The sequence below is a fragment of the Oxyura jamaicensis genome, chromosome 12, assembly GCF_011077185.1.
Source record: "Oxyura jamaicensis isolate SHBP4307 breed ruddy duck chromosome 12, BPBGC_Ojam_1.0, whole genome shotgun sequence".
Classification (NCBI taxonomy): Eukaryota; Metazoa; Chordata; class Aves; order Anseriformes; family Anatidae; genus Oxyura; species Oxyura jamaicensis.
This window is the reverse complement of record NC_048904.1, coordinates 21,158,008-21,171,986: the sequence shown is the minus strand read 5'-3', so window position 1 is coordinate 21,171,986 and position 13,979 is coordinate 21,158,008. Positions and strand designations below refer to the sequence as shown.

The 13,979-nt window shown below is 55.2% G+C and overlaps 1 protein-coding gene across 5 annotated transcripts in view; it reads left to right on the top strand.

Annotated features, from left to right (window-relative positions):
- The window catches only part of SSUH2 (ssu-2 homolog), a 31,182-nt gene extending 19,016 nt beyond the window's left edge, over window positions 1–12,166 (top strand). For 2 of the 5 annotated variants that reach the window (XM_035337915.1, XM_035337917.1), the window contains 10 exons: window positions 827–908; window positions 1,991–2,171; window positions 2,969–3,029; window positions 3,323–3,447; window positions 4,018–4,080; window positions 4,970–5,055; window positions 6,246–6,338; window positions 7,285–7,390; window positions 8,278–8,385; window positions 10,075–12,166. In XM_035337915.1, coding sequence (XP_035193806.1) covers window positions 827–908; window positions 1,991–2,171; window positions 2,969–3,029; window positions 3,323–3,447; window positions 4,018–4,080; window positions 4,970–5,055; window positions 6,246–6,338; window positions 7,285–7,390; window positions 8,278–8,385; window positions 10,075–10,221 — 1,052 coding nt within the window. In that variant the 3' untranslated portion in view covers window positions 10,222–12,166. The remainder of the gene's footprint in view (window positions 1–826; window positions 909–1,990; window positions 2,172–2,968; window positions 3,030–3,322; window positions 3,448–4,017; window positions 4,081–4,969; window positions 5,056–6,245; window positions 6,339–7,284; window positions 7,391–8,277; window positions 8,386–10,074) is intronic. The other 3 variants (XM_035337916.1, XM_035337918.1, XM_035337919.1) reach the window with 3 other exon arrangements.
- The last annotated feature ends 1,813 nt before the right edge of the window (window positions 12,167–13,979 follow it).

The following is a 13,979-nucleotide window of genomic DNA, read 5'->3' as shown; positions in this document are numbered from 1 at the left end:
AAAAATAACTTTCTGTATTAGGAACCAGGAGCAACAATTGTTAGAAGTGGTTATTTTTAGGGTGGTACTCAGGGAAACAAACCCCACAAACAGAATTGAAGCGAGCTGGAAACTTTTAGAGAAGGTGGCTGCTGAAGGAGCAGAACCTCTGAACTGCTCCAGGGGAAGGCTGATGCTTCGTGTCCCGGCGCGCAGCTCTGTACGTGGGAGCAGCTCCCGGCGCTCCGACACCCGCGGGGTGTCAGCATTGCTCCACCTCCGCGCGGGGACCGCGCTGCCGGGCCGCCGGGCGGGGGCACGACGGCAAATCCCTGCCCAAACCTTCCCGCATCTCCTCCTCTGCGGCCCTCCGTGCGGGCACGGCCGCGCCCGCACCGCACCCGCGGCCCCGTGGTGGTCGGGCAGCCCCTGGAAGCCCCCCGGTGTGCGCTGCTGCAGCCTCGGGGGGCTCAGCTCCGGGCTCCTCCTCGCCTCCCGGGCGCCTGTTCCTGGCACGCTCGTGCCCCGCAGGCAGGTTTCGGGAAGCAGGCTGCCCGCCGTGCGGTTGGGGGCTGTCCGCTGGGCCGGGCCCCGGGCCCCCATCCCTGCTGCGTGCAGAGCTGGGGCCCGGCACCGCCGTCCTGGGGGCACCCGGAGCATCCCAGCGCATGGCTGGGGCACCGCTGGGATGAGCTGGGCCGGCCGCTGCTCCTGGCAGTGGTGCAGGGGGCTTGGCGTGCAGTGAGCTCCTGTCCTGGGAGCAGCTTTGGCTGAATCTTAGCGTGTTACTGAGCAGTCACCTTCAGTTTCAGTTGGGTTTGACTTTCTCCATATCCCTTTCCCGTAGGAGCCAAGCCAGTGGCACCACCTCTGGGCCTGCCGGGCGAGCTCGGGCAGCAGCGGATCAGCCCCCCCTTCCCGCAGCCCAGGTAAGCTCTGGGGAGGTCACACTTTAAGCAATTCCCTTGGCCGAGCCCTTTGCCCAAGCCCCCGGAGCCATCAGCACCACACAGTCCTGCCCTCGTGGCTGGTGGGAGGCGGTGGGCAGGGGTCACCGCTCCGGTGGGAGGCTGGGAGCTGCTGAGAACCCGTGGTGCTGCCTTGGGCATGGGGGAGCCTGGTGGCAGGGGAGAGAGCAGAGAGTGGCTGCAGCCCCGCGGCTGGGCTGGTGGCATTTCCCCTGCCCTGCACGGCAGAGCAGCACAGCTCCCAGGAGGCAGGGCAAAACTCACGGAGTTTTCTTTGGAACACCAGTGGCTAGCCTTTCTCTTGGGGCTTGGTTATTCTGCCTTTATATACTGATTACTATCTTTTTTCCTCTTCTGATTTTCATCTTGAATTTCAAACAAAACCAAAACAAAACCCAACCTTTTTCTTCTGCACATAGAAAAGGAGCAAAAAGAGGCACAGCCTGAAAAGCAGCGTTTGATCCAAAGTAACGTAGGGTGGTGGGAGTCTGCTCCTGCTGCGTTTCTTCTCCGCAGAGCTTGGGACTGGATAGCTGGTGGTGTTACATTGCTCAGCCAGAATGAGGGGAAAAATGACTGCCGGACAGAGTGACCTGCCCAAACTTCTCATGGTTTTGAAAGGACAGAGAAGTGAATAAATAAACATAGGAGCTTTGAATTCATAAGTACCCAGTAAACTTAGAGAAACAGAATCTGATCCAGAATAAAAGGAATGCAGAGTTTCGAGAGTACCTGTTAGGAGCAGCTGTGTCTTAGGCTTCCTTCAGAAACGCTGAGCTCAGGACATGGATGGGTCCCCGTGGGGCAGTGCCGGGACACCCTGCTACCACCGTGACTGCTGGCAGGGAAGCTGTCGGTTCACGGCTCGCAGAGCCACAGCATTATCTCGACCCAGCTCTCCTTAGTGCAGCCTGCTGAGGGGCAGGGTCTGCACACGCAGTACCTGCTTTAGACCCCTCTTTCCTAATGGCCTTAGTGATATTGCGTGGAAGTTGAGCTCTCCTTAGGTCACCTTTGCAGTAATTTAAATGTGCTGCGCCCGGGCCTTTAGAGCGAGCGCAGAGCAGCAACCTCTTGGTGCTGGTTCCTCGCAGCGTCCCCCCGCTGACGGAGGCGGCGGCCAGGAGAGCCCTGCTGCGCTTCGTGGCTGCCAGGCGCTGCTACGGGAGCAGAGCGGCGGCGGAGCTGGTCATCCGGGAGCTGCGCCCGCGCGTCACCTACCGGGTGAGGACACCCCGGGGGCTGCTTGGGCCCCCTCTTCTGAGCAGCGGGGCGGTTTCCGATCACGTGGTGACTTTGGGCCACGAAGAGTTGTCTGGTCATTTGATAAGAATGCTTTCACCTTACTTTGAACGCAGTCATACATGCTCTTTCCAAGGAAAATCTACCCATTAGCTGCCTGCAAGCTTTCTAGCTGAAAAGTCCATCTCCCTCCACAGCAAAGCATCACCCTGGCAAAGCCCTGCAGACCTTTCACAGCCCAGCTTTGCAGAAGACGGCCGTTCCCTTAGCTAGACGGGAGGGACGTGCTCTGCAGCTTGTTTCTTTGCACACACAAACAGGGTGAACCGCAATGCCCTGCGTGCCCCCATCTGTGAATGTGTCTTTGCGATATTGAATCCCACAGAAGACACCTGGACTTTGGTTCTCTATTGTCACTCCTCTCACTGGAAACATTTCTGGCAGATTTTGTGCTTGCTGCCTGTAAATGCTGGCCTCGGCTCAGCCTTGGCTTGGGCGCGTCGCTGCCCCCAGCCAGCAGCACTTGGGTCCCTGTGCCGCGGCTCCGTGCCGGCGCTGCCTGGGCTGCTCTTGGGCTGTGTGTGTGCCGTGTCCCCTCCCTGCTGGCTCTCGGGGGTGTTAGAAGTGGGTGACGGATGAGCAGTGAGAAACAGGGCGCTGGGAGTGCCTTTTGACAGGTGCTTTGGGGCAGATGTCCTCCCACACTCGCAAGTCGTGGTTACAATACCTACTTGGTACACGGTGTCTCTGTGGCCTTGCGTGATTTTTCTCTCTTCTAGTATCGACTGGAGACTTTCAGTGAATCGCGGTTAAGCGAGTGGGCATTTGAGCCCTTCACCAGTAAGTGACTGCCCTCCGTCCACCTGAATAGCCCAAATGGGCAGTGATGTCCCTGGCCTGGGGCTGTGCCCTGGTGGCAGGAGGGCGCTCAGCGCCTCAGGGTACCCATGGCACGGACCCACAGAGGGATGGTCCTGGGAAGGGGACAGGGAAGGGGATGGGAATGGGGCTGGAGATGGGAGTGGGGACAGGGATAAGGGGCGATGTCGGCCGGTCCCCAGCAGTGCTGGGAGCTGGCCAGCATCCAAACACTGCCTCCAGCCAGGCAGGTAAGATGCTGTCCCCTCCTGCAGAGCTTGGAGCATCCAGACCCCCTGGGGACACCCCCCCAGACCTCTGGGACGTGGAGGTCGGGGTCCCCCCGCTCTTCCAGGGCCAGACACGGCGCTGCCGGGTGCCTCGCTCCGCGCTGGTCAGGGTGAGTCCTGCTCCTCGGGGTGCGGGGAGCACAGCCCTGCCGCGGCACCCTCAGCTCTGCCTGACCATGGTGGGCACCAGGCTTCGGTCCTCCACTTCCCGTTTTTTCTGCCTTAAATGCCTGGGAAAATAGAGATTCCCTTCCTGTTTTCTTCTTCTAGAAGTTTGAGGACAAATTTTGCTTCATCCTTTTCAAGAAACAGCACTAGATGATTTTTCCCCTTTTGTTAATTTTTCTTCTACATTAGCAGAACATTTGTTTCCGTGACAGTTCCCATTTAGCTCCTGACAAGCTCTATAGTTGGTCAATTTATTTGACTTTTTAGTGAAACTATGAATAAAGAAAAAAATGACTTTCTTTTGCCAGCATTACATAGACATTTGCCTTTGTTAAATAATTGTTATTTATGACTCCTTTAGTGCTCTTACAGCACAATTTTATGGTACTGGGTTCTGTCCCATTAAGACCAGAATGTTATCACTGAATTTTGACGCAGGAGGAGCGCATGTGCATACTATGAGATGCCTGAGACCTCGGCAGCTTTGTGCATGAGTAACTCTCTGATTTCAGGAGTGTCACAGATGCCACGGCCGTGGCCGATCGCAGTGCGGCGCGTGCCACGGTTCGGGCCGGGTAAGGAGCTGTGGCAGCTTCCACCAGGATCTCTGCCTCTCTGTTCTGCTTCGCTTGGGATTTGTTTGAGACAGCAACGTGTCACCATTTTGCTGCACTTATTCTGAGGGGGGGAGCCTGAGGGGCAGTCCTGCCTGGCTCCCATTTGCTGCCCCAGGGCTGGAGCTCTGTGCCGTGTCCCGCCCGTGTCACCAGGTCCCTGCCGAGACGTGAGCGGGACCGTCCAGACGCTGCCCGGCCACCGGAGAGGTCTCCCCCCGCTCCCTGTCCACAGCCTGTGCGTTGCAGTGGTGAGAGGGAAAGGAGGTTTTGCTCTGCGGTGTTGACACGAGCTCAGATCCCAGGCATGAAGTGCAGCGAGTTGTCTGCTGCCTTCAGACACGCTCAGCTCCCTGCCTGCGGCTTCTGAACGGAAGGGAAGGCTGAACCCAGGGCGCAAGGGCAGCTGCAGACCTGGGCTCCTCTTTGTGCTTGTTCTGCTACACAGATGTTTCCAAAGAGAGCCCAAAGATGTATTGTTATTGCACTAAAATTGCTGCTTAATTAATCAGATTAAATACTAGTAAATAAAAGCGTACTGCTAACAACATGAAAAAATAACGGTGGAAAATTCCGTCTGTGAGAAAAAAGGCGTTTCAGCCTAGATCGTGTGTCCAATTTGCATCACTGGTTAATTTGACCAAAACACCTAATTAATTCGGAGGCACAATATACGAGCTATTTCCTACACCCTTTTCACTGCAAGGTACATACTTGGCTTAATGCATTTCTCCGCAAGCCCAAATTAGCGATTACCCCGATGATGTACATAAAAGCTTTTTGCTGCTACGCCCGCCGCGGTTTTGTTCTGGCAGCCGCCTCCTGTTTTAATGCCTCGGTGTGCTCGCAGGCGAGGTGCGTGACGTGCAGGGGGTCCCGGCGGAGGCTGAAGCAGCAGAAGAGGTGCCAGCCCTGCTCCGGCACGGGCCGCAGCAGGTAGGGGCGGCTGCGGGAGGCGCCGCGTGGTACCAGCCGGGCACGCGGGGATGTCTGCGTGCTTTGTTTTGCTGCCACGAGGATCACCTGGAAGAAAAGGCAGCAATAGCTGTATTCTCCAGGAAAAAATGGTTAGAAACAGCCTTTTTTTCCCCTCTGGCTTCCAAATGACTTTTTGTTTGAACACCTGCTGTTCACTCTGTATGTCCCACTCAGCACTCAGAAGCCTGGCTGGTATCCCAACCTTGAGGTAACATCTTAAGCTTTTTGAAAATATTATTTTTTTGTCTCTCCATTCTCCCAGTTTTGTTACCATTCTGTTACAAGGCTGTCGCATTTCCCAGCTTCTCTGGGATGCTGGAAAACTCCGGCTTTTCCAGAGGGAGCAGGGATTCTCAGAAAAAAGGCTCCGAGGACGCTGGGGTGTCCCTGCTGCCTGCAGCCCCAGCAGGCTCAGGACAGCTGGCGGCGAGGGGTGCAGGCAGGAGCCGGCACTCAGGAGAGCTCTCCGAGCCCCGTGGATGTCAGCAGAAGACTTCTCACTGATTTTTGCAGGCTGGGCTTTAGGTCCTGTTTGGGCAGCGCATCATTCCGGGTTTGGCAGGTTTTACAGCCAGAGAATTACCACCCTATTTTTTTTCCAAACATGAAACTTAATAGGCTTAAAAATGATCCTTCAGTGACAAAAAAGAAGGTAGTGTTCTGGAGCTCTTTTGTTTACGTGGCTCCATGAAGTTTAAAACAACAGAGATGGTATCAGGCACAATCGTGGCAGTCATTTTAAAGCATGAATCCGCTGGGGCTAATGATGGCTGGAAGAGCCTGAATGAATCAGTCGCTAACTGCTGCCGATCCGCGGTGCACCGATGCCATCGCAATGCTGAAATGCTCCGTGCGGAAGCGTATGCCTCCCGTCTGGCAGAGGCGCAGGCAGCAGCGCCTTCGCAGGGACACTCCCTTCTTGCCATGGCGTGGGGAAATTGTGCTTATCCTTAATTAGATGTACGAATACATCCTGTGCTGAGCTCCCTGTTTATAGATAGCTGTGTGGCCGGCCTTCCCCACGATGTGCTGCATCCCTGGGCCGCAGCACGGGGAAGCTGTGGGGAGCCGCGGGCAGCAGCCAGTGGTGCTCCGGGCACGTCCTGCACCCAGCCGCGGCCCTGCAGCCCCTGTCGTTGCCTCCAAAGGTGCAGTGCCTGCTCCGGCCGGGGCAGCAAGACGTGCACGACGTGCCAGGGAGAGAAAAAGCTCCGGCACTTCAGGCAGCTGGTGATAACCTGGTAAGCAGCGCGGGTTCATGGCTGATCATTTTATTCCTTATTTTCCCGTGAGGCTTTAAAGCTCAGCTTGCTTTGTGGGGGGAAGCTAAGACAAGATTTATCGGCACAGGTCAGGCAGGAACGGGGGCTGAGAGGGCCAGGTTTAGCTTTTAATGGTGCTGGTCATTTCTCTCCATGGGTACCTAACTGGCAGCCCAGGATGCCAGAGGTAATGGGGGCAGTGGCTGAGCTCCTTTTTCTGGGGTTTTAGCGGTGGCACAGGGCTGATGGCTGTGTTGCAGCTCCGGTACTTCCCATCTGGGAGCTCTGGTGCCAGAGATAGCAGGTGGGGCTAAACAAATCTTAGCTTGAGAGGCTTGGCTGAAAGCCCTACCTGCTGCTCTGGGAGCACCCTAAGCACTTTCCCATCTCTTTACAAAATGCCTCCAGTTACCCTGTGTGCAGACCTTCCCTTTTCAGAGCAAGGTATCTGCCCGTCCTTAGGGTGACTTGCACTTGAACGCTGCCCCAGCCATGCTCAGGGTGCTGGTGGGGCTCCCGCAGGGCGCGGGGCCCAGGGCAGGCTCCACCAGGTGGGACGGCCAGCATCAGCCACCAGCCTTGGCCATGTCCGACAACCACAGACCCGAAAGGTTCGCTCTGATATGAGTCAGGGCTTTGGACGGGGAATACATGGCCTCTCCCGAAGTAAGGAGTTGATCTGGGCTGATCACCATGAAATCAATCCTGATTTCAGGATTATTTGTGCAGGAGTCACCCATGGCTGTTGCATATACAGGGTTATTATAAGCTAACGCAGGAGAGCACAAAGGTTGGGCAGAGATGGTGGCTGTCCTCAGAAATCAGGGAGCACTCAAGCATTTCTCAGGCTTTCAGGAGTCGGGAGATGGTTCGGTGCCCTGCAGACAACCTCTGATCACTCGTTGGCTTTCCCTTGCTCTTGCAGGAGGAACAACGTTTTTGAATTTGTTTCTGAGCATCACCCGAACTTCCCAGGGGAGCTGCTCAGCAAAGTCAGCGGCGAGAATATTTTCAAAGATGAAAACGTGGTGGTGAGTGTGACTGCGCAGGGAGGCGACCCCTCCCCGTGTGCTGCGGGAGCAGGGACGGGTGGCCCACAGGTAGTGCGGAGCATCCTCAGCTCCCTCCTGGGACCTGGCCTGGCTGCGTTTTCTGCCCCACAAGAGAGGACCAAGTTGTGCTGCAGCAGTCGGGCGCAACCCCACCACGTTACTTCGGGTGGGCACAGTCAAACGGGCAGGAGCCTCAGCCCCGAGCCATCCCCGGCTGCTCTCCAGCAGTAACAGGAGCCATCCAGCCGCTTGTGCCTTCCTGGGGCTTTGAATAGTGCCCACTGCGCCTTCTCCACTGCCCGTGAGCCTCTGTATACCTGCAAAAGCCTGGGGGAGTTATTTATCAGTGGGCTGGCAGGAACTGGTAGAAGTTCCAGCCATGTACCAGGAGCTGGAGCCAGGCACCATCCAAGCACAGACTGCCTCTCTCCTGGGGAGCTGTTACTCAGTGTCAGGCATCTGCAGTGAACACTTTGCATCTGGTGCTGCTGAGTCCCTTGGGTCTGAGTGATGTTTAGCATCTGAGTCATTCTTCAGTGAGTGTTTTAGATCTGAAGTTCTGTGAGTGCTGAAGTCTGTGGGGCTCTAACACAAATGGCTATCGCTCATGCTGTGTGAGAAGTAGCTGCATTCTTGACTAATTCTGCTTTGGCCCATAAGCCAAATATTTCTTCTGTCCGCATAGTGGGGTAAGCAGAGAGGCTTTAAAAAAACCTCTCCGAACTAACAGTGCTGTGCTACTGGAAGTAAGTGACGGTGAGTCCTGTTGGGGCATCTTTCCAGTCCCCCAGTGCCTGCTTCCAGCCGGGTCTGTCAGCCCAGGAGCAGCATCTTCCCCGGCACGCCGTCGGGTTTATTTCTTGCAGGTGTACCCCATCGTCGACTTCCCTGAGCCCGCCATCTCCTGGGCCTCGCGGCGCGCCATCGCCGAGCACAGCGCGGCGTTTGCCAGCTCCTCCCGCATCCTGCGGCAGGTGAGGGGGGCCCGGGGCTGACGGAGCGGTGCCCTGGGGAGCTCGAGGGTCGGACCCGGCGGTGCCAGCCCCTGAGGAGTGGTAATGGTGTGGTGCTGGGGTGCCCTCCCCTCTGCGCCCCCCATCCCGTAGGACACACCACAAGGATGGTGCCCACCAGCCAGCCCTGGAAATTCAGCTAATTATGGTTCAGCTAATTACGGTCAGCCAGTGAGCGTGGCCAGACACAGTAGGATGTTGGGAGCAGTAACCGATTTCATTATTTATTTAGAGGTGACCTTTAGCGAATGAAAAATAAATCATAATTACCAACTGAAATACCCAGGAAATAATTTTACAAGAGTATATTCAAAGTGGTAGGCAGTTGTGGCTCTTATTTTCCCTTTTACCTTTTCAGAGCCCTGGTGAATGTTAGTTATTATCACTATTTATATTTAGAAGCTATTTTTGAATAAACGTTAGGATTCCACTCATCTGATTCTTGCTAGAATGTGGCAATCGCTGTTGCTCCTCTTATAAATGCAAGTGCACAAGTTTAGCTAGAACATACTGTCTTTTCGCCCACAGGAAAGACAAGATTTCTTGTTAAAAATGCGAGTAAATTGAAAGACCAAAATAACCTTAGGGGGAGATGGCTTGATTTCCCATGTGGTCTGTCAAAGCCGTGTCTCTGGCAAATTTCTGTCTTCCAACTTAATTCCAGCCTATACTTTCCAGTTCTCAGTATCACAAGCAGTTTGTTCATAGACTGCTGCACACCCAAAGCCTCCTCTAGCTGTACAGGAAAGCAGGTGCTGAAAGCCTCCCGCCGTGCCAGGTCCCCGGCCCCACGTGGCATCTGTGTCGATCCAGGCTGCGTTCCGCCAGTGCTTCGCCACCAGTTAGTTTTTCATCCCTTCCACTTGCTGTTGGCTGCAGTTCTGCTGAATAATCAGCATCTTTTGGCAAAAGGTGGGGGAAGGAGGTATCTCCTCCTGCCTGGCTGGTGCTGTTCCACTTTCCCCCGACGCTGGCTGTGAAGCGACTCGAGGGCATGGCACAGGGAAAGTGTCCCTGCAGGCAGGGACCATGCCAGGCCCCACTTGCTGCGAGGTGAAGGCAGGCTTCGTGCCTTCTGTCATCATTTGGTTTCATGGGGCTCCTTTACTTGTGTTTTCTTTTAAATTCGCCCAGAATCTGCTGGCATTGTTGCCATCACTGGGATGTTTTCCGTGACTGCCTGCCCTGCCTCCAGCAGACAGAGGGGACTTTCCTCCAGGAACCCCAGTGCCTGCTGGTGGCACGCAGGCTGCTGCCTGCCCGGGGCGAGGATGGGGGAATCACCTCCACGCACGGCCCTCAAGCACACGAGGCAGGAGGATGCACCAGCACACCAGGCGCTGGAAAAGGGCCTACCCCATTTAAGGAATTAGCTTAGATGCAACAGATGCAATGAAAGTGGGGCAACATGGGCCAAAACAAGCTAGTGCTACAGCTAGGGGAGCTTTTGGGAGCAGCTGTGACGGCTGCAGTGTTGGGCTCTTCCATCTCCATGGCTTTTTGGTTCCCCTTTGCTAGGCAGCTGTGGTCCCGGCCCTGAAATGCTTGTGTCCAAAAGCTGGGGGTTTTGGGGTGTATCAGCCCAAAGCGTGACACAGCCCAGTTCCAAACACCACACAGCTAACTGGGTTTCTCCGTTCCTTTTCCTAGCGTCAAACCGTCGAGCGAATCCCCATCACAGAAGTGCACTACCAGTACTCGGGGAAGCCTTACCTTTATTACATCTATGGGCTCGAAAACAAGGTGTACGCGCTGGACTACCCTGAGAGGTGCTGCTGTGGCTGCACCATCGTCTGAGCGCCCCGGGAGCGGGTGCTTTCCTGGCCTGCAGCACGGGGCTGTGAGCTGCAGTGAGGCCGTGCTGCCCCCAGACTGCCGGCATCTCACAGCCCCGCCGGCCCCAGACCCCCTGCTGGGCGCAGGATCAGGCCTTTGGGTAGAGATTTCCCCGCTGCATGCTTCCCTTCCTTGCTGTAACGCTGTGTCATTAAAGCGATGCCTATTGACAGAGACATTTTCAGTCCAGCCACGCCGTTTCTGACTGTCGCCTTTCTTTCCCTGTTTTATTTATCAGATTTCCCGAGTTACTACATGATCCATAATGATATATTTCAAAATCTATCCAGTTATCAAATCTAACTTCAAAGGATTTCACTTTAAAATACCCACTAACATCATCTGATGGGCAGCTCTGCCGATATAGAAGTTACTGTGTGAGGACAAAGGGCTCTTGCAGCCTGGGCTGCACGCGGTGCTGGGGGCAGCACCTGTGGGGGGCCCCATCCAGCAGTGCCATTGCCTCAGGTGCTGGCAGGAGCCAGTTCTGCCAGGGCTTCTCATCCTTCTTTTTCTTTTTTAGCACTCACCTTGCAACGTTTCTCTTACAAAAGCCTGCAGGAGAACTGCAGATCGCTCTGGGTTTAAGGCTAAATCCAGCACTTGTTTGCAGCGTAAAGCTGGAGAAGATAAAGCAAACAGACCCTTGAAAAGTTCAGAAATGTGCAAGGAAACAGAAAGGCACCAACACTTATAGTTAAAAAGAAACCAAGCAACCCCCTTCTCCTCCTCCATGATTTTTTCAAAGTTTTCGTGCTGTTTTGGGGCTTAATGGAGGTTTTTTGTGTGGGTGGCAGTGGCAGACCCCAACAGATTGCTGCATCAGATGGGGGTGTGCTGCCTGCATCCTGGCACTCTTGTTGTCTGTCACTGAGCTGACAGTTGAATTAGTACCTTATCACAGCAAATCAGCATGGGAAAAACACACTGAAGTTCTGGGAATCTTGTAAAAGATAAAGACCCACACTGTCAGCTTGAATGGGGACTGTGAAGGAGGAGAGGAATGCAAGGAAGACTGGGGAAAGGCATTTAACAGCTGACAGATTTTAAAACAAGTGAGTTGAAAATTACTTTGTAAAAGAAGTGTTTTCTAATGCTGTTTCGAAAAGAAAAGAAAAAAGTTGGTTCTGGTAATGTGCAAACAGAGGGAATGAGTGTGCGAGGGGGAGAAGAGCTTTCCTGGTTTTGCCATGGGGGGAGAGATGTGCAGCTGCAGCTGTGCAAACACTCGCCTGCTGTGGCCCCCATGCAGGTGATGCTGCCCTATGCCAGCCCCATGCAGGCGGTGCGATGCTGCCCCACACTGTCCCCAGCCATGGGGCTGCCCCGGGTGGCTCTGCACCCCAAGCTGTGCGCAGGGGGGTGCCAGCCCCGAGCTGGTGCCAGCCCCTTGCAGACCCACTTTTACCACGGGATTTTGCAAGCACCGCAATGCAGGCATGCTCGGGAGGAGCTGCGGGGACAGCGTTTTAAAGCAAACCTTTTCTGTCTCCTTCTGCCTCGCCGCAGTCCCTCAGTTTTGCTTTGCTCCCCTGGGGTGGGAAGTGTTGGTAGGCTGCGTATGCAGTCTGGGGCAGGTTTTGAAAGGGGGCTTGAGCATACTGGTAGTACAACTGAACACATGGCACTTTGTGTATCGCTGCCATTAACTGCAAATGGGACCTTGTGCTCGCGTAAAACAAGCCGCACGAAGCACGGCAGATGCACCACATCTGCACGCCTCCCTCTAAGGGACTGCGCAGCGCTGGTATTGCTCTGCAGGGGCCTCCTCTGCTGCTGCTGATAGCTCTGCAGCAAAAGCAAACACAGGCACTAATGGCCTTGTTATTAAACCACACATTTAATAGGTTTTTGGTTCTTGTGTGTGTGTGTCTAACTCTGGACTGGCTCCTTACCCATGACAAGCCCAGGACGAGGGTGCCTGCAGCACTGCACTCTGCCAAGGGCACGCGGAGAGGCACGGCGTGCTGCCGGTGCCCACGCTCTGAGGAAGGCAGCCCAACAGGGCCCAGACATTCGCGAGCACAGGACGTGGGGTGTTGTGTCCTGTTTGCTGCTTCTGCAAGCTAGCCATCCTTCTAGATGCTGTGGAAAGATGCGTGGGCGCTGTGCTGTGAGACCCTCTGGTATGGACCTGCCACTTCCAAAGCAGAATTTGTCTCTGGGCTCCCTGTGGCAATGTTGTGTAGGGATTCATACTGGAAGAGGCTTCAAGAGGACTAAATACACTACAAGAACATGCCCCAGAAAAGGAAGAACAAGACCCAAACTGTTGTTAACAAAAATTTGTTCAATCTTTTAAAAATCAGCACACCCTTCACATCAGAGCTTCTACTCAGCAGCACAAAGAGGTTGAGAGCTGGCTTCCCTGCACAGCGGGGCAGGGCCCACAGGCAAAGTTATTCCTGCCCATACATATAGATTCATTTATGCACATCTCTCTCTATGTGTGCATATATATGTGCTTTCTATTTCTATATATTTATGTGCTGGCTGCAACCCGGGTGTGCTGGCCCTGGGGCCAGCCATGCTGCGGAGCAGGGACGTGGGCTCAGGTGCTGGAGTGTGACAAGGGAGCCACCAGGGCTGGGGTTTGTTCTGTTTTGCTTGAAGGGTTAAACCTGGGAGAGAAGTGAACTGGGCTGCCCCCTGTACCTCTGAGAGTCCATGCAGACTGCAGCTGGGCAACAGAACTGCTGTGAGACCTGAACTGCTGCGACATCAGCATATAAATAGATATTGCTTGGTGCATGCACAGAAGGTGAATTGTTAAGAAAAGCAGTGAACACATAAAGAGCCAGGAACGGCTCCCGCACGTCAGGAGGCCGGGGCTCTCTGGGCTGGAGAGGCCCTGAGCATGCACGCAGGTAGGATGGGACGGGATGGATCTCTCTGGCCTCGAGCTCCTGGAGCGGTGGTGGCTGGGCCCGCAGCGAAATGCATCCTGCAGCCGCCCCACAGCCAGTTCTGTCCCTGTGGGCAGAGGGACCTGGGACCCTGCACTTTGGGGAGACCACACAGCACCATTAAGGCAAAGGGGAAAGAAAGGAGGGTGTTTTTCTTCTGACTCACAAACAGAGATGGACCAGACAGTTTGGATAAACTTTAGAAGCAATCCAAATAGCCTAAATAATCATCAGGCCGGATTCCTTCTGGACTGAGCAGTTGCTAATGGTTGTTCAGAAACAAATACAAAACCCACTTGGTCCTCATGCAGTCATTCCTGAAGCACGAGATAAGCTTCATCCTCTTTGCTGCTGCCAGGGTGGAAAAGGGCAAACCGTGGTCCCTTAAGGAGCAGTGCTCTGATCCCACCACGACAGCCGGCGGGCAGAGGGACGGCTGCCCCGACATCCCTCAGCAGCAGTTCCCCTGCTCCTGTCGTGTAGGGCACTACAGGCAGAGAGGCAGAGACAGATGCTCTGAGCAGTCCTCGCTGGGCCTTCACCACCCTGGTGTCTGCGAGATTCTCCGACCTGCCTGCATCTTCATGCCCAGGGAAAGCGCTGCGGCCACTGGTGTCTTATCTGGCCAAGGGAGGGGCTTTGAATAGCAGCACTGGGCAGCCCCAGGCAGCCAGGGGCTCCTGGAGGCAGCGGGACCGTCAGCCCTTCCTGCACGCTGAGAGTGTCCCTGGAGGGAGCATCCCACAGGGAGCATCCCACAGGGAGCATCCGCAGGCGAGGCCCACGTGGCAGTGCTGGCGGAGGACGGTCCCC